This window comes from Argiope bruennichi, chromosome 4 (genome assembly GCF_947563725.1).
Source record: "Argiope bruennichi chromosome 4, qqArgBrue1.1, whole genome shotgun sequence".
Taxonomy (NCBI): Eukaryota; Metazoa; Arthropoda; class Arachnida; order Araneae; family Araneidae; genus Argiope; species Argiope bruennichi.
In genome coordinates this window covers 95,210,513-95,229,940 of record NC_079154.1, presented here as the reverse complement: position 1 = coordinate 95,229,940, position 19,428 = coordinate 95,210,513, and the positions used below count along the sequence as shown (strand labels likewise).

The 19,428-nt window shown below is 30.4% G+C and overlaps 1 protein-coding gene across 1 annotated transcript; it reads left to right on the top strand.

The window, feature by feature from the left end:
• Positions 1-13,661: 13,661 nt before the first annotated feature.
• LOC129966372 (piggyBac transposable element-derived protein 3-like) lies at positions 13,662-14,471 on the top strand. The gene is made up of 2 exons (XM_056080795.1): positions 13,662-13,730; positions 14,037-14,471. Exons 1-2 carry the CDS (start codon positions 13,662-13,664, stop codon positions 14,469-14,471), a joined length of 504 nt encoding a protein of 167 aa, XP_055936770.1.
• Positions 14,472-19,428: the final 4,957 nt, after the last annotated feature.

Genomic DNA, 19,428 nt, shown 5'->3' with positions numbered 1-19,428 from the left:
TTACAGAAAATATGAAAAATAATTCTGTTTATTGAGTCTTTACTTTTACAGCTATTTTTCATAATACTTTTATGGATTCATCAATCCGATTGCAAAAATATATACTCATTCTTAAGGCTTTATATATTTATTCAATCCAATACTATTATTGATTAATTTTCATCTCAATGGAAACCCTTTATTACTAAAACGTGTAAATTTTTATGCACTTTAAATTTGAATGATACCGAATTCCTTCATTTTTATTTACATTTAACTCATAAAAAATTCCGTAATAGAGAAGAAATACAAATTACCATCGCTTTTACGACTCAGGAACTACAAATATGTTATTACTGCTCCTATTTTCGGATTCTCGTAAATTCACGAAATTATTTTGCTGAAAGTGCAACACGTTGATCGATTTCAGATAATATAAGCATTTCTGTAAGGAGTGAAGCAAGAAGTGAGGTCTCGACTAACATTAATAAAATGGAAATGAAACATTCGAAAAAAGTATATTCGTCGTGGTGAGGTCGAAGGCTTAAATTTTTCAAAATGTGGTTCTCGGTTCTAAAATGTATCTCCTTATATATAAAAGGGGGAGTATCTGAAATGAAGACGCACTTTTTTGTTTAAAATGTTATAAACTGATTCAGAAGATAAAAATTATTTCCTTTAATTATTATTCGAATAAGGTTTAAATTTCATTTCTAATAATATTCTTGCTATATTGTTTCACTGCAATTATAATTCATGGTGATAAATCTTATGATTGAAATATATTTAAGCAAAAATTAAATTACTCGGCTTACAAAAATGTGATATGAATTATCTCAGTCTTTCTGCCGTTTCATTGCATTATAATTAGTAAATTTTAATTTATTTTGTGATTATTTTTTCACCTAAATTAGACTAATAGAAACGCTTTCTAAGCAGAAACGTAGAGAAATAATTTGACAAAAAATCGTGAAGAAAGTGGTTTCTATTAAGAGTAATGGAATAAATGTTTGGAAAATGCGGATGAAGTTTTGCAATTATTTTTACTTTTACTTTACAATAACAAATTCTGAAAAAAATAGTGTGGTTTTGTATGCAACTCTATTACCTGTGAAATATCTTCCATTGAAGAATATCCAAAAACAGAATATATTTGTTCAAAGAAACAAATAATTAGGCACAAAATAAACAAACGTAAATACCAAATGCAAAAAAGAAATTATCAAATCTTATTGGTTTAGATGAAACTAAAAAAATATATTTCACAAAAAAAGTCAATATATATCATTTTAAAAAATAGAGCATTTTTATAATTTATAGCTAATAACTGTTCATAAAATGGCTATCTTTCTTAAGTTGTAAACCACCTTATTGCCCACGCATCTCCATGAAAATAAACTTCGAATTGAACAAAGAAGACCTGAGAATATTTAACCATGTTCCCGACACCCTAGTCAATATTTAAATGGAAGTCTGGTTAGCGACGGTTTCTACAATAATTGTGGCACTGCATGGTGATGAATGAGTTTGCTGTACGTGCTTATATCTTAATCATATTATATTGCATAGAGGCCAGTTTTAATGCGTAGTGGTCTATCAATGAAATATATACATTGGTCAAAAAAATTAAGGGATATTGTTTTGACCAGTTCGATATGAAAGAAACGAATAGTCAATTTTTTAGCAAAAATGAAATGGAAGAGGTCGAAAACGAATCTAATAACGTTTTAAAACTTAAAAAACTCAAATTTTATCTGTAACTTAAAAAAAATAGTATTTTAGATAAGGGTAGAAAAGCGACTTGCAGAATTTCTTTTGTAGGAGTAGAACAAGCAACTGATACTCCTTGAATGTTTTATAATAGTAAAACCGATACCTGAACAATACGATTTTGCTGAATCAGTAGTCTGAAGAACTATAAGTCGTTTAGAAAGATGATCAAACATAAACCGTCATAGAATAAGCGTTGGAAGTCTCTCAAAGCGTCATTTCCAGGCTATGGAATTGGCTTTTGGAAACTAGAAGAATTTGATAAAGATAGGAAAAAGGCGCATTGTCTGCAACATCACAAAATGAAGATAGACACGAAGACTAAAGTCCAAAGAAATCACACTACGAATGTTACTGGTGCCAAAATTTCTAATCAAATAGTTAAAAAAAAGTTTCACAATGTCGGCATGTGTACTCTCAAATTTATGGATTACAGTTTTTTAATAGGGTGCAATTGTGCTGCCCTGAGAAGATGGGCGTAAAGCTAGGTGCTTTTCAGGGACTAGGCCCGCTACAGGGCACAACCTATCAATAGATGGATTCTTGTCTAGCGAGAATATGGTACTTGGAATAATTTCGAACTTGTGAGTCTGATTTGGGGGAAAAATGATTGGTTGTCGAAAATATTGACTGGCTATTGAAAAAATTTCTATATCATTAATTAAAAAAATATAGTAAAATATAAAAAAACTGTTAATTGATTCTGAAAATATTATCCATTTTCCACTAACTATTTGTGAATATGACAAAATAAGAAATCTTTTTTTTTAACTTTAAGTTTTTATTTTTACTTGTAAAATTCGCATTATATATATTTTTTTTAAAAATAACTACAATACAACAGAAAATCATGCTTATTTTACAAAATTCAAACTTATTTAATTCAGAGAAAATCAAGATTTTTTTAACCTGAGTCTACTTAATTATAATTATAAATTCAAGAGCATTGTTCAATAAATTATAAAGCAACTGACATATTGAAGTAAATATTTAATTATAAAAATAAATTTTCTCAATATCTCCATTTCATAATTGATTTTACTATGTAAAAGTAAAAAAAAAAAAAAAAAAAAAAAAAAAAAGACACTCAACCAAAGAAGAGTGTAGTATTCATTTTTATGGAGGCTCAATTCTTGCTTCAGGAATGGGTAAAAATAATGTTTATTGCATTCTTGATTTTAATCATTTTATACTCTGAATTCAAGAGAAGCTTTTATGCTAAAAATTAGATCTTAAAAATAACTGCAGTGGCTTCTTCTTTCATTTTGTAAGAAATAGGAATAGAATTACTCTGCCATTTAAAACAAAAAAGAAATAAAATATGTGCTCATTATTATCGAAATTAATCTTATTTGACTAATCAAAGTTATCCCGAAACCTAAATAAACCTAAACAACCTAAATAAATCCACATGGATATCATTAAGGATGTTCATCCTAGACGAGTTACAACTTCCATAAGTGCTGAAAATTTTGCAGTTGTCTAATCAACTATTCAGGATAATTCAAGTATAAAATCTAAGAAATTTTTGAGCATGACGGGCATTCCATTCTTCATGAATATTGGCAATAACAAAAATAGTATGCAAAATTGGTGCCTAGGTTTTTTGCCGCCCCATGCAAGGAGCACAGTTAATGGACCATTTCAATCTTCAGTAAAGAGGAACTGCAGAAGTAAACAATCCTTTCGTTATACAGGGTGTTCATTAATTATTGTCGGGGTTTCCGTACCTCATAACTTTCGAATAAAAAATAATACGCCAATTACGTATTTGTAAATTACAATTCAAAGAATTTTACATGGCAACAATGTGATCTTAGCGCATTTGCAGTCTGGGTAATTATGACGTCATAAATAAAAGCGATCGTGCAAGAAATATCAATGTGTTTATTGTGGTTTCTCGAAACTAAATCAGTCATAACTACTCAAGGTCGCTTCAGGACCACGTGCAAGAAAGATCATCCTTCGGATAATTCTATCAGACGCTGGTTAACACAATTTCAGGGAAATTGTAGCGTTCTACACCGAAAGGGAGCGGGAAGACCGAGTACCAGATATAACACAGCTGGACTTCTTTCTATGGGGGTTTGTCAAGAACATTGTGTACAAGACCCTGTGCCCTCCCTTGATGAACTGAAGCGCAGAATTATTACTGCGATTCAAAATGTTACCCCACAAATGCTGGAGAACACGTGGAGGGAAATCGAATTTCGTCTCGATGTGTTACGAGCCACGAAGGGCAGCCAAGTGCAAATTCATTAATCTTTTTAATATCATTAATAAAATTCTTTGAGTTGTAATTTAAGAATACGTAATTGGTTTTTGCGTAATATTTTTTATTCGAAAGTTATGAGGTACAGAAACCCCGACAATAATTAATGAACACCCTGTATAACAATTGGTGAAAAATTGCGATTTTATCACTTCTCACTCACAATGGAATATCCTACCATGGAATGTTTACACAAGATATCTGCAACGATTAAAAATGCCACTCCTGTCTTCAGTTGGGAAAGTCATAAACACAATGTTTTTTTTTTAAATTTTTTCTAATTTTTTTTTATTTACATTATTTTATTGTGGAGAAGTTTAGTACACTGAATTTCTGATTAAAGTGGCAATTATAACGGCAGATTAATGCAGCAAAATATTACAGAATTCATGGAAGGCTATCAAAAATCCTAAGCACGCAAATTTAAACGATGGAATTATAATTCTGCATGATAAAATCAGCTCAAAAACAATAATTTTGCAAAATATTAAAAATAATAAATGAAATTTGTTCAACACTTACCTACAGATCTTACTTAAAGTGCGGGCGGGTTATATTTGTTTGGAAAAATCCAGAACAAACTTTACTAAATTATTTACATTTGTCTTTTTATTTTGGGACAGTTTTACTCAAAAATAACTTCGTTTTTAACACAACTTCTACATATATTTATTCTCTCAAGATGTAAATAATTTTAATGAGCTTACAACAATGCAACTGCATAAAGAGATTTACGAAAGTTTAAATTAGAGAAAGTCGTCCCTTTCTGTAGATCTTTCTCTAATTTAAACTTTCGTATAACGTTCGGTATTTATTTACCTCTGCCTCTAACCCTCAATAAAATTGCCTTAGCATATTCGGAACCTTCGACATTTTATTTGCCTAAGCTTCGGAAGACGAAATGTCAGTCTTATGCTCGATTTGTTTATAAAGATTCGGTTCCATTTGCACCCATTTTATAGTAATCTCCGATTTTATTCTGGAATATAGTCAATAAAATTACCATTTATTTGTTTCGTTCCTTTATCTGATGTGGGTAGTAAGATGCCTTTAGTAAAAATGCGGGTAAAAAAGTACTTTATTTGTATAAACTAAAAGGTTGGAACATTTATTTGAACAACAAACTAAACTGCACCTAAAAGAGCTCATGGCGGGTGAAATGAAAACTCTCCCCTAAGTATTTTAAAAACGTAAATAAAGACTTACATATATTTTTCTAAATTATATCTGAAAAACATTTCAATTATTTTAAAAATATAAGCTGAGTTTGAAATGATATCTTATAATGCCTGCTATAATTTAAACAATATATAATCTCTTTTAATAAAATATCTAATATCATAATATTTGCTTGGTGTCTATTTTTAATAATTATTTAGAGGCTACTGAAAAGTCCATACAAGGTGCCTACTTATTACATATAAAACATTAGAGTGAAAAATATTGTAGAAAGAAATGAAGTAAGAGAAAGCATTTGAATGACTTAAAATGATTTTTGTATCATCTTAAGTTTAAATATATATTTTTTAATGACGATTATCAATTTGCTATATAATTTTTCAATTCAATTAAAACTATTTCCAACAATATATTTTACCGAAAATAAAAAAAAAAATCGTTTAATTCTACCTAAGCACTTACATGTGAGGAAATTTGCTTTTAACAATGTATTGCCATTTCGTTGACAAAAGCTCAAACAAACACAAAAAAATATTAAATTAAATCTCATTGCAAACTAAACATAGAAAAATATAACTTTTAGCAAGTGTCCCTATGAAATAAAATAAATATGATACATGTTATTTTCTATCAAAATAAATTATTAAAAAGGTTCCTGTGATTCATTATCATATCATTAATTCTGTGATATTTATATTAAACATGAATTGTTATATACAATATAGGTTTTGTGATATGGGTCAACAGCGAATTTCTAATCCTTTCACAATAAGTTAACGCATTTAACAAGAACAAGTAAATAATATATATTTTAGTAACTTGAGTAAATGTATGTTCTGATGAATTTCATAATTTAAAAGTTCATAAATTTAATTTCTTTATAACTTACTTATGAGGACTAAGGATAGAAAAATAAATTACATTAGACGAACTAGCTTCTTATTAAGATCAACAACTTTGATTATAAAATTTATTTGAATAATAATACAATTAAGTTGGAGGATTTATAGCGATTTTCTACCCCAGATTTTAATATGATTTGTAAGTGAACGAAAAAGCATTTCTAGTTTAATTTAATTTCTTAATATCAAATTCTTTAAATACACGTGGATGAAATCCTGAAGAATGCAATTAAAAATAAAGAGTCTTTTTTTTAATGATGTAAAAATTATGAGAATATTAGAAAATTTCAGAATCTGCGAGTACTTTAGTTATTTTGAAAGTATTTGTTAAGAATTATTCTTTTTCCGAAAGAGGGCGCTGCGCTTTCTCCCAAATAAACGCGATTTTTAGAAATGTATTGTTGAGTATGTGTGCGTGCGCCAGTGATGACTCAAATAAAATCCCGTTTCCTGTTCTTTCTTCAGTAGCTGTTGTGGTGAGTTTTGGTTTAGTATAACTTAATTGCAAACACATTCATTTTGGTGTCAGAAGTGAGATGTTGAGTATGCTGTATTTTCGATTGATTGCATTTGAATTTTGAGCTTGTCGTGGTATAATTTTTTGCTTTAGTTTGTCAATTTTAATTGTGTTTTTTAGAGGTTTTACTGGTCAAATTTATGTGGTAATATTCGGAGTGTCTGGTTGTCGGGTAGATCTTAGAGATTTTATTGATAATATTTTTGTGTAATAAGTGTTGGAAATATTGTATGGTAATTTAAGGAAGTACTAGTTGAGGTTAGTTGCGGATGAAATTGGATGTTACGGAGGACCTAAAATTGATTTGAAAAAATTAATCGGAAAGAGCGAGATATTTAAGAAAGAACCAGATTTTGTACAGGGTGTAATTGATAAAATAATCGATGATAAAAAATTTACAGAAGGAAAGGGAAAATGAGATAAAAGAAAACGAGGTAGGAGGTTGGAAATGGAACGGATTAATTGGCACAATTAGAAAGACAGTCGGATTTGCAAAATGAGTTGAATAGTTCAGGCCAAGGTGATTTGGATGCATCAAATCAAAGTGTTGATAATTTGATTAAAATTATCAAAACGTTGACCATTTCCGTAACTGCAGAGTCCTTTAATTTGTTCTTTCAGTCGTTGGAAAAAGCGTTTAAAACCAAATACGTGCCAGACGGTTTGGAAGCGGAGATCTTGTTAAATATGTTAGGAGAAAGGATCCCAGAGAATTAGTCTGGCCAAGAGGCGATTCGACGAATTGAAAAAAGTCTTCAATAAAAATAAATGGATAACTAGTGCTTATAGCGAAACAATTAGGGATTAGGAAACTAATGGAATAATTGAAGAATGTGGTAGGGATAAGAATGAATATTTCATGTGTTAGAGCAGTGGTCAGAGCGGATAAGTATAGAACTAGAGTTCGCGTGGTTTTCAATTGTGGCTTCAACTCTGGAGAAAACTTATAACTTAACGATTTTTTAAAGACTGGTCCAAATTTGAATCCTAGCATTCTTGAGGTAATAATGAAATTTAGGAGATTTAAGGTTGCATTTCATGGGGACATAGAAACGGCATTTTTAATTAATGTAATGACTCCTGAAGATAATAAATTTTTGAAATGTCTTTGGAATGGATTTAGCGATCATGAGGACTATAGGATTATGCAGATGACTAGATTACCCTTCGGATGCAAAACTTCTCCGTTTCAGTGCTGTAATTAAACATCACATTGCAAGATTCGAAGCCGAAAGACCTGATTTAGTTTCAATGCTAAATTCTGTTTATGTAGATGATTCGTATTTTGGTGCGGATAGTGTGTTGGAAGCGTTTGCGTTATCATCAGATGCTGTGACAATTTTGAGAAGTGGTGGGTATAAGTTCAGAAAATTAAGGTCCAACAATCGTGACTGGAAAGCTTTGAGGGTCAAAAACGGATTTTGTGAGTGTGAAGAAGGCGTTCAGTTGAAAATGCTGGGGCTAAATTAGAACTCCGACAAAGATGTTTTGCTGTTGGTGGTGAAAGGGTTGGTGGATAGTTTGGGAGGATTGGACAATACCAAGTGTTGTGTTCTACAGATTGCAGCGAGAATTTTGCACAATGATCGATCGATTGAATGAATGATGAATGATCGATTGAATGATGATTGCACCCTTTGAAGTAAGAATTGAGTACTTGTTACAAGAGATCTGGGAAAGAGGTATGGACTGGGATGATGATTTTACCCGGGGATTTACGGCTTAAGTGGATTGCATGGTGTAACAAAATTGGGGCTTTGAAGGAAATAGTTATTCCTAGAATTGTTTACACGGTTGTACAAAAAGATTAGAAGAAATTCATATATTTTACGATGCGTTTATCAGAGTCTACGGGGTAAGGTATGTCGATAAAACTGGAAAACGTAGTGTCCTTTTTGATGTCAAAAAGTAGAGAAACTCCAATTAAAACATTAACGTTACCTATGTTGGAATTGATTCCTGTTGTGATAGGGGTTAGACTTGCGAAATTTCTGGAGGGTGTTGATTAAAAAATTGTTCGGAAATTAATGTTTTGGACAGATTGTAAGATAGTGTTGTATTGAATTGGAGGAAATGCCAAGAGGTGTAAGCAGTTTGTGGCGAATCGAGTTGCAGAGGTGTAGTAATTATGTAGGTATTATTATCCATCGGCAGATAACCCAGCATATTTGCTCACTAGAGGAGTTTCTGTTGAAAATTTGATAGCCAGTCAAAAATGGTAGTATGGGCCCAACTGGTTGTTGCAGAATTGTAATTATCGGCCGGAAAAATCAGTCAAGCAATCGCAGGATGTGGATAATTCGGAAATATTAAGGGAGCAAAAGGCAGATTCGGTTGTTTTGTAATTAAGGTGGAAATTAGCGAGGAGTTTTGGAAAAAAAGATCAGTTTGAAGTAGATTGCAAAGTGTGGTTGCTTGGTGTTTGAGATTCGTGGGAAATGGGGTTTCACCACCGTATTTGGAATCTATGGAGTTGAAAGAGTCGCATGATGGGATTATACATTTGGTTCAGAGGATTGCATTTTCGATCGAAATTTCCGTACTGAAGAAAGAAAATGTCGAGCGCAGGTAAATTGATTCAGCTTAATCCATTTTTGGGTAGTAACGGCATTCTCAGGGTTGGGTAAATAATTGGAAACTCCAATTTGGTGCGCGTTTAAAGCATTCTTTGATATTGCCAAAAGAGCATTTAGTAACAACTATGATTATACGACTGTACCATTTAAAATATCTTCATTCAGGAGTTTAATCAGTTCATTCTGCAATTAGACAGGTCTATTGTATCTTGAGAGCCAGATGATCCATAAGAAGAATCGTAAGAAACTGTCATCTGTGCGCGGTTTCGTGCAGAATTCTCAAGGCAAATAATGGCGGATTTGCTTTCGTCCTGTGTCATACCAGTTAGAGCGTTCCCGAGAGCCCGTACAGATTCTTGTGGACCATTTCAGATCACTCCTCGTTGTGGAAGAGGTGTGAGACCCGTGAAGATGTACGTCTTCGTCTTTTGTTTCATCGCGAAGGCGGTTCACCTGGAGCTCGTCAGTGACCTGAGTACTGATGCGTTTCTTGCATCTTTCAAGCATTTCGTTGGACGCAGAGGGAAATAAGCCGATATATATATTCAGCGATTGTGGGACCATTTTCTTAGGGGCTAAACATGTGCTGAAACTGTGGAGTTCGGAGGTGATTGGTTGGTATTTGGCCAACGATGGTGTTGTCTGGAGAACAAATATTCCCTCGGCCCCACATTTCGGCTGACTCTGGGAGGCGTCTGTGAAATCGATGAAATATCATTTGAAATGAGTAATAGGATGTCAAATCCTGAATAATGAAGAGTTTTCAAAGGTTCTAGTGGAAACCGAGACAGTACTAAACTCCAGACCATTGGTTTGCTGCGGCGGATGATCCCGATGATTTTTCAGTGATTTCGCCTGGCCATTTCCTTATAGAGTCAGAATTACAGAAAATCCCGAGCCTTATCTTATGGATCAAAAGATCTCGATTTACGATAGATTGAAATTGATAAATCGGACTTCACAGCCCTTTTGGAGATCCTGGTTCAAAGATTATTTAACCTAGCTGCAAGTGAGAAACAAGTGGGGAAAACTCCTTGTGCAAATTTAAAGGTCAATGATTTGGTGTTGATAAGAGACGACACTCTACCTCCGTTAAAGTGGAAAATGGCAAAAACCTTAGAAACCTTTGAGTGAACTGATAACTACGGTAGAACAGTTAATCTAAAAACTACAAATGGAAAGTTAAAAATACCCATATATAAATTCGTCAGACTTAATATTGACATTACGTGATTCATTATTGTGTATTTTTTGTATTTTGATTGACTCATTATTGTGTATTTTTGTATTTTGATTGATTCATTATTGTGTAAAATATTTTAATGTATGTTCAATTCATTTTAGTAATCTGTTTATTTGTAAATGCCCTGACCTTTTAATGACATTCGTCATCGGATCCAATGTAAAGAATTATTTTTTTCCGATAGAGGGCGCTGCTTCTCCTTGTCATATAACCGCGATTTTTAGGAATGTGTTATTGAATATGTGTATGTGTGTCAGTGATGACTCAAATAAAATTGTTGGCAGAATTGCTGTTTCCTGTTCGGTAGCTTGTTAGGGTGAGTTCTGATTTTGCTTTCGTAAAACTTAATTGCAACATTTATTATATAATTTACTTATTTCAAATGAGTCATGTAGTTTAAGTTAAATTTTTATTTTCAATAAATGGAACTAGGCGATATCAATTAAGTCATTATCTATGGTCGCTTCATTATGCAAAATTTCATTGTTTTTGTTTAAGTAGCGAAATGAATTTGAAAACATCATTTTAAGTTATAAAGCAGCTATCTTTTACTTTCAGTATTTACGGGATGAATTTTCTTTTTTTTTAAAATACAAATAATTAACATTATCAAAAGTCCAAATTTCTTAAAGCTTCTTATTTGTAATTTATAATTGGTTTTCTACTCATAGCCGTTTTGCAGAAATATTTATAGTAAAGCAAATTCATGTGTATATTTATTGTATATACGACACGAAGCCTCAGTTACACGTCATTTTTGCTATAAAAAATCGAGAAATATTTAAAATATAATAATGATATCATGATTTTGGAATTAGTCACGCTTAATGAATTAATAGAAGAAAAAAAAATGTGTGCTAATTTAAACAATATTGTTAGAAAACATAAGGACATTGTTCCTCCTGCTTTTAAGCACATAATGGATTCTACCGGAAAAACTCCGAACTGGTTTTATTTCTCTGAATTCTAATAAGAAGCATTAAATGAACTTAATTCAGTTGAAAGTACCCTTAATACTTATAGGCATTGGTACGGAAAACAATGATTAAAAATTCTTTTTAAAGGCTTACTCATATGCACATAAATCATACAAAATAAAAAATACATAATTCTTACTCAATGCATGAAATAAAAACGAATGATTTTCCTTATTTTTTTATGAATTTTTAATATCGGAAATTCATTTATTTCATTTATATGTAACAATATAATACATTCTGATTTCGATAAATTTTAATATATTTATATATACTTATAATCTTTACAAATATCTGTAATAATTACATATAAATATAATTTTCCATATAATCTTCAAAAAGTTTAAAATTATTTTTAAATGTATTAGTACTGAATGTATTAAGAATGTAAACAAAATTTATTTTGATATATAAGATAATTTTAAGTCATTTATTAAATATCGTGTAAGGTCGGTGCCTAGAATAGTACATAAACATGTATATTAAATATATTTTTTTAATTAAATAAGGCTTTTAGTATGCAATGCATTATGAAATTTACTTTGAAGATCGGTGTCTCTAAAATGCTTTTATTCGCGTTTTCTTATACTCGAAAGAATAACTTTACTTTTAGAAGCATGAGGCTCAGCAATTTCATACTCGAAAAGTTTAAAGAATCGTTTTATATAAAAATAACACGTTATATTCTTACCTATATTATGCATGTTACTGAGACTCCCTAACACGTATTTTCTCTCTACTGGATTTGCATTGGTTTCTGGATCGGTATTTATTGACATCGATACCACAGATGGTCCAGGAATGTATTTTTAGCTTTGGGGGCGATAAAAAGGAATGTAAATTTGTTTTTAGTTGTTTCTTTAAGGCCTTGGGAAAGATTTGTCTTTTTTCGCGTATTTTATTACATCTTTAGGGACTCGTGATCCTGGATATTGCGACTAAATTCAGGAATATCTATTCTAGTGCATATACACTTTCCACTCTTCGCATTTGTTTTATTCGTAGTAAGACTATTGATTTATGATGAATAATTTATTCCTGAAGTCTTAAGCCGTAAATTGATCATTATTTCATCATCATTTGATTGGGAAAAATTATTTATTGGGTGATTTAAGAGTATTCTGGAAAATTTATGAACGGTAGATCAGTATATATTTACCAAGCGAATTTATCTCACACGGAAAAGGGATCTCTGTAACAGAAAGAATTTCTTCTCACAAAACCGAATGAAAAAAAATGATACAACAGATAAAGTTGAATGGAACCAAGCACTATATTGATATTTCATATATCTGTAACGTAAAGTTTAAAAATAAAAGAATATTAATTAATGGAAGCATTGATGGCATTCACGCACGCGTTGCCTTTGGTGCCATCACAAACTTATGTAATTCAAAAAGATTCAAAGGTCCTTAAAAAAAATTGATAGGTGAATCGTGCAGAAAGAAATACATAAAAACTTCCACTTGACCTTGTTACCTGATTAAAATAGTAGCTTTGAGCATAAAAACATCAATTGTAACATTTTCATTTGGTGCTTTAGTGGCATTGGAAATAGAGGTTCAATGGAATGAAAATTTGCAGTAGCACTAAAACATAATTCTGTACATAACCACATGCAGTGCATGATTTAATTAAAACGATTACTTTAGGCAATATTCCAAATATGTGTTATTGAAAACATGTTAGTGAAAACAAGCATAATAACATAAGTAATTCTGGTATCATATTAACCCGTTTCCGCCCAGCGTCATATTTATAGGACAGTTCATTTTCACCATTATAAATAAAGCTATTCTACGTTTCGTCTATTCTTTTTCTGCCCCCTGAAGAGTAAGGGTTTCACCCAACTTACTTAAACCGATTTGGACCGGATGGAAGCATTTTTCAGCCAGCTGCAGACACGTAAACTTCGCCATTTTCATGATTTTTTTCTTGCTGAATTTCATTGTAATCGTACAAAAAGTTTTTAAAGGAAAATTTGAATATTTTTTCAGAATTTATATTTCAGATATTCTATTATCGGATATCTTATAACGTTTTAAAACTATTTTTACTTTTATTAGTTTTAATTACGAATTTAAACTACTGTCCTAAAAATAGGACGCTGGGCGGATTCGTTAAATTTTCTGATATGTAGTTCATTTCATAAGTGCTCAAGATTTCGCGGAATTTTTTTTTTATACTGCCGAGGAAATTGTAGAAGATCTATTTTCGGAGGAATTGTAATCATACGAAGTACCTAAATGATTGCTTTACCACCTGAAGTAGATGAATTAACAGATGAAAAAGGTTTTGATGACACTGAAACTCGGGTATAAGATGTGGGCATTATGTGAGAACAATGGTTACTGCTATAACTTTGATTTGTATTGCGGTAAGGAAGTTGTCGGTGCTGCTTCTACCGTGGTTCTTTCAAACGAGTCCTTGGGAACTTGAGTTGTAAAAAAAATTCTTCAGCCAGTTACTGATCCCAAGAGTCGTATAGTTTATTTTGATATTTTTTTAATTCCTCAAATTTGTTTGTTGACGTAAGAAAGAGTGGATTTCGAGCAACAGGAACAATAAGAAGTGACAGAATACAGCATTGTCCCCTTGAAATTTATTCTACTTTCAAAAAGATTAGCCGTGGTTCACATGATTTCTACTTTGATGTGAAAAATAAAATTACTGCGGTAAAATGGAATGATAACAAATGCGCTACTCTTGCGACAAATTTTGACATAATTGAGCCACTAACATCTGTTTCAAGGCGTGTAAAAGGAAAAGCTGAAAAAAATAAAATCGAACAGCCATGTCTCGTAAATAATTATAACAAAAACATGGGTGGTGTTGATTCTCCTGATTGGCTTTTAGAGAAACATACCATAAAGATTCGTGGAAAAAAATGGTATTGGTCAATTTTTACCCGAACTGTAGACATGGCTGTTGTAACTACCTGCGTTATTTACAACATGGTAAATGCAGAGAAAAAGAGTTACAAAGAAATAAGGAGACATATTGCACTAGCCTATCTAAAAAAAGGCAACACAGGAGAAAAACAAATCGGTAGATAAAGTTATACAATTTAATCTCGAGTGAAAGAAATAGACACTGTTAGAAGTGATGGAGTTGACCATATAATTGGTAAAAGAGAAAAACAAAGACGATGTCAAATGCAAAATGGTTGGGGAAAACCTCTTGCATTTTGAATGAAATGTAATGTAACTCTATGTATCAAATGTTTTCCAAATTACCATAAATAGTGTGAATATGTTTAAACTTAATAAAAAATGTCAAATTTATTTGTGTTTCATTTTATTTTGCATTAAATATTAAAGTTCAATTGTTTGGGAACAGAAACATAATCAAGTAACTAAAAACAAAGGAGAAGTACTAAGAGTTCAAAAACTTCCGTATTTGCCCAGAGTCCTATTTATAGGACAGTAATTATCTCAGATCCTAAATTAATGGTGTGGAGTTTAATTGCCTATTATATTTAATTTAAGTGTTTAGAACATAATTTTAAAAGTTTTTAACAAAATTTCAATTTTAAATTAAGTTGGGCGTTAACGGGTTAAGTAAACAAATATTTTAACTAATAAATAAAATATCTATGGTTGGAAGCTCTTTTGACTCAACATTGTAGCTATATTGGACTTATAAATTTATTCATACAGTTATGGTGTTTTATTATAGAAAATATATATCTCATCAAATTTGTAAAGCATGCGTTATCTAATGCATCGGTTTATTTAGTTTAATTAAAAAATATATTTTGAAGGTACCATTTTGCATTTGTGGATCTTAATTGTGTTCTATATCTATTTTCTGTATATTTGATTTATCGTTAAATCTTTTCATTTATTAAAGGAAGAGATGTTATCCGAATGATGTTTGATGGAAATAATTAATAAAATAGTAATATTTTTTTGTAAAGATGACTCATTTTAAGACTATGCACACCTGTTCCACTGTAAGAATCATGAATCTATTCAATGGAATATGGCTGATGTTTTCTATTAAGTTCCAATGAGAAATAAATAGATAAAATAAGAACGGCAATAAAATAAACTAATCAAGCTGTATTATTAGTATATTAAGCTGTATTGTACTCGAAAATGCCCGGAATGTACTTTTTGTATATGTAAATAAGAAAAATAAAATATATGAATTTAAGCAAACCCCATATAATGACTTTAGAAATTTCAAGTCTATTTTGCATTTACAGATAACTTGTGATAAAATAATATACATATTTTAAGTCTCTTAAGCATAATCTTTCAACAGCTTGGATAAGACGAATGAAAGAGAAAATGTTTAACTATCGAAGCATGTTACGTAGCCTTTATATCAATATTTACACTTAAGTTGTGCTTTGCAGAAAAGAAAACTTCATAATCTATGTTTATAATCAGGTGTATAATATGGCTGTTCATAAGTCAATTAAATTCAGTTTTTATAAGCAACAATCTATTTATCAGAAGTAAATTGTTTTCAACCTAAAAATATAAATAAAAATTATAAGGAATGCTATAATTAATAATGGAAGCTTAAGAGGGTAGTGTATGAGGAAATAAGCAAACGGCGACTAAAATATAATATTTTGACGTTTCATCTGTATAATTTATATTTATACACGAGAAAAATAACATTATAATAAAATTGTTAAATGTATATTTAATGTATTCAGAAGAGCAATTAAATTTTATGACTTTCTCAATTATTTTAAGTTATTTATTAGTCTTAATTTTCAAGGAGATTTCATAATATTTTTAGTAAAATTTCTGTTATGCATCAAATTAAAGTTGGTCATGCATTTTATATTTCAAGATATCTTGGATAATAAGAGTATTTTAGTCAAAACAGAATAACTAATTTCTAATAAAAATTTAATGGTTACATATTGAAAGATTTAAAAAAAAAATTACATGAAATTAAAAATACTTTTATTACAACTCTATTTTATATAATAAGGGAAATATATAATAGAGAAATACTTTACTTAAAATATTTTTAAAAAGTTCTAAAATTATATATTTTTTAATTTCTATAATTATTAAATTTTATTTAAAGGGATTGCTTAAGATATTTGATGAATTAATATCGTAAAATATACAGACAAAGAATCATAACTCAAAGTCAACAATTTACAAAAACATTTGATGCAGTCCACTCGCCTCTTAAGGAAATATTCTTAAATTTTAAAATTCTCCTATTAAAATTCTTTTGGCAATCATGTGAAAAAAATGCGACGATTTGCAATGTGTAATTACCGCTACTTCGAAACCATGTTTTCTTTCAAGAAAAAAACAAACAAATGTCTTTCTGAAAAAGGTTCTAAATGATTTCACTTTCAAACAATGTAAAAGAAAAATTGAAAAGTGAAGCTTTCTATTTTAATTATTTATCAGAATTCATATATTGATAAACATATTAAAATAGTCTGTTAAAACTAAAGTCACGTTTAATTTAAAATTACTTTTTCTGATATGGTTCTAAATTATCTGTGCTCTTTTTCTTGTAAAGAAGAATTAGTTAAAAAGTGATTCAAACATTCATTATTTCGTAATGCATGCACAAACTTGAATCTGTAGTATTAAATTCAAGAACGTTTTTGCCAAAGAATGAAATGAAAATTAAGGCTGAATTAAAAATTAAGAGAGGATTCAGAAAGGGTCATAAATAAGTCTTGGATTTTTTTTACTGTTATTTAATTGAAGTATAAATTTTTTATAAGTCTCGCCTATTTTTATTTAAGCGAAAACGCTTTAATTTTTCGGAATCCTCATTATTTATTATACCTTCAATGAATGTTTTGATATTGACTAATATGTGAACACTGTTATGAGGATGATGAGAATTTAATCAATCCATTTTTTTCAAGGAAAAGTTTTAGGTATCCATAATTTTATTTAAAAGTCGATAAAAAAAATAAATTACAACTAGTGAAGAATTCCATTAATTAGATGAATAATGAAATTTTTAACTAGGCAAAGTTAGTAAATTCTAGATTTAAATAAAAATTAATTCGAACTAAGTTTATATCTATCTGTAGGGAAAATTACTTTTCAATATCGCACATGCATTCACCTAAGTTGAAGTTTCGATTTTTGAAAGAAAACAATGTAGTTCATAATTTGGCTTAAGGAAAAGCTTAAACTAAGGACATTGCACAACAAAACAGGCAATTGGACTATTTTTTAACATCCTAACTATTTATATGCGATATTATATGGGAATAGAATAAATACTAACAACTAGAAATGATTTTAAAATGCCATAACTTTTATTTCAATCATATGAGATTAACAGCAAATTAAACAAAATGGCTAAAAATTGTATCAAGTGCTAAAATATCAAAGGATGGCGTTATGTTATGTCATCCAACATGTCTTGCATAATTTCGACGAATTGCGTTAGATTGTGAGATTACTAAAAGTTTGTTCGATCGAGTATATATGAGGTATGAGAGAAAAATCCACCGTAATTAACAACTATCGAGGACCAAAATTCATTTGATTAATCAAATGCAAAAGGCATTAGATATCATCTGCCAAATAACACTCGGAACCTGTACATCACAATTTATAAGAATTTGGGCATCTATTTGATATGATTTTGTATTCAAAATCATATAGGCTATATCAATTAATAAAATATTACTAGGCGATCAGTAAAATAATAAATGACAGAAAGGCCATTTCATACTTGAAATGCCACATTATTTATATGCAATTTTGAAGCTTTTTATTCTATCAAGTGTTTTACCTAAATTTAATTCCTCTAAATTAATTTTTTCTAGGTGTTATGATTTCTTTTTTTTTCTGTCATTATTTAACAGAAACATTGGATTAGTTTGGATTTGATTATAACAGTAACGTGTTTTTAATTTATTTTTTATAACAGTTTTATAGAAATAAATTTCGTTATCTATGAAGCAATAAGAGCAATAAAAAGAAAACTTACTTTTTTTTTCTTCTTGCATGAATTTTATGCCCCCATTTTCTGTCACTTACAGCTGTGTCCATTGCCATTATTAATTAAAATTTTTCCAAACAAGGTTAGAGTTACATTTCTTACAAGAAAGGAAGGAAATGATGGAATTAGCTTAAGCATGGTGTATTTCGTAATTAAGGATTGAATTTATTAATATTGCCGGAGTTAAATCTGTCTTCCTCTTTATTTTGAGTATTTTTATTTGAAGATATAGCATATCATTGAAGTCTAATAACCTCTTATACAAATGGTTTTGACATTTATATGAACGTAATTAAAATAATTTTTTTTTTCAATTTTTGTGGTCATCAACTTAAAGGGCGTGTAATTAAAAGCTTAGAAATCACTAACAGATTTCGATGCATATTGTCGACTTTAATTATTAATTTTATGGAGACGCGAATTTGTTTGTTTTAGTTAAAATGATTTTGTTGCACTCTTTTTAATTCATTCTTGACGTTGAAAAAATTCATGGTTTGAATAAAAAAAATCATATGAAAAAAAGAAACAATAAACACATTTTCATGTCTTTCTTTTAATTTTTTTTTCAATACCATGTTTTTATTCCCTCTTGTTTATAATTACGCTTTGTGGCTACGAGGAGATAGAGAAAAACTTTGAGCAATTAGAGCAATTTATTTTCACGAATTTTCATTCTATCGCCGATATTTTATTCTTACCAGAAATAATCGACCCTCGGGGGGCACCTCGAAATGAGGATGAGATGCTTCCGGCATGGTGGTTGGATCTCGCCACCCTGGAGGGTACACTAATAGGTGGGGGATCTGGCTCCTCCCATCGATGACGGGACGTACTTCCTTCGGGGAGGGTTGTACCGTGGCCGGTGGCGGCCCTTAGGACTCAACCGCAGTTCCCGCCAATTGCTGTTGCGGCGGTCCGGTCATTCAGTTTTATGGTTTAAATCCGTGTGCCTTAGGGCGGGTCGGAGAGTTAAATGGTTGACTTACCAGAAATAATCTTGAAAAAAAGCTATATTCTTCTAACCCATTTCTTATATACATAATCAGAAAAAAA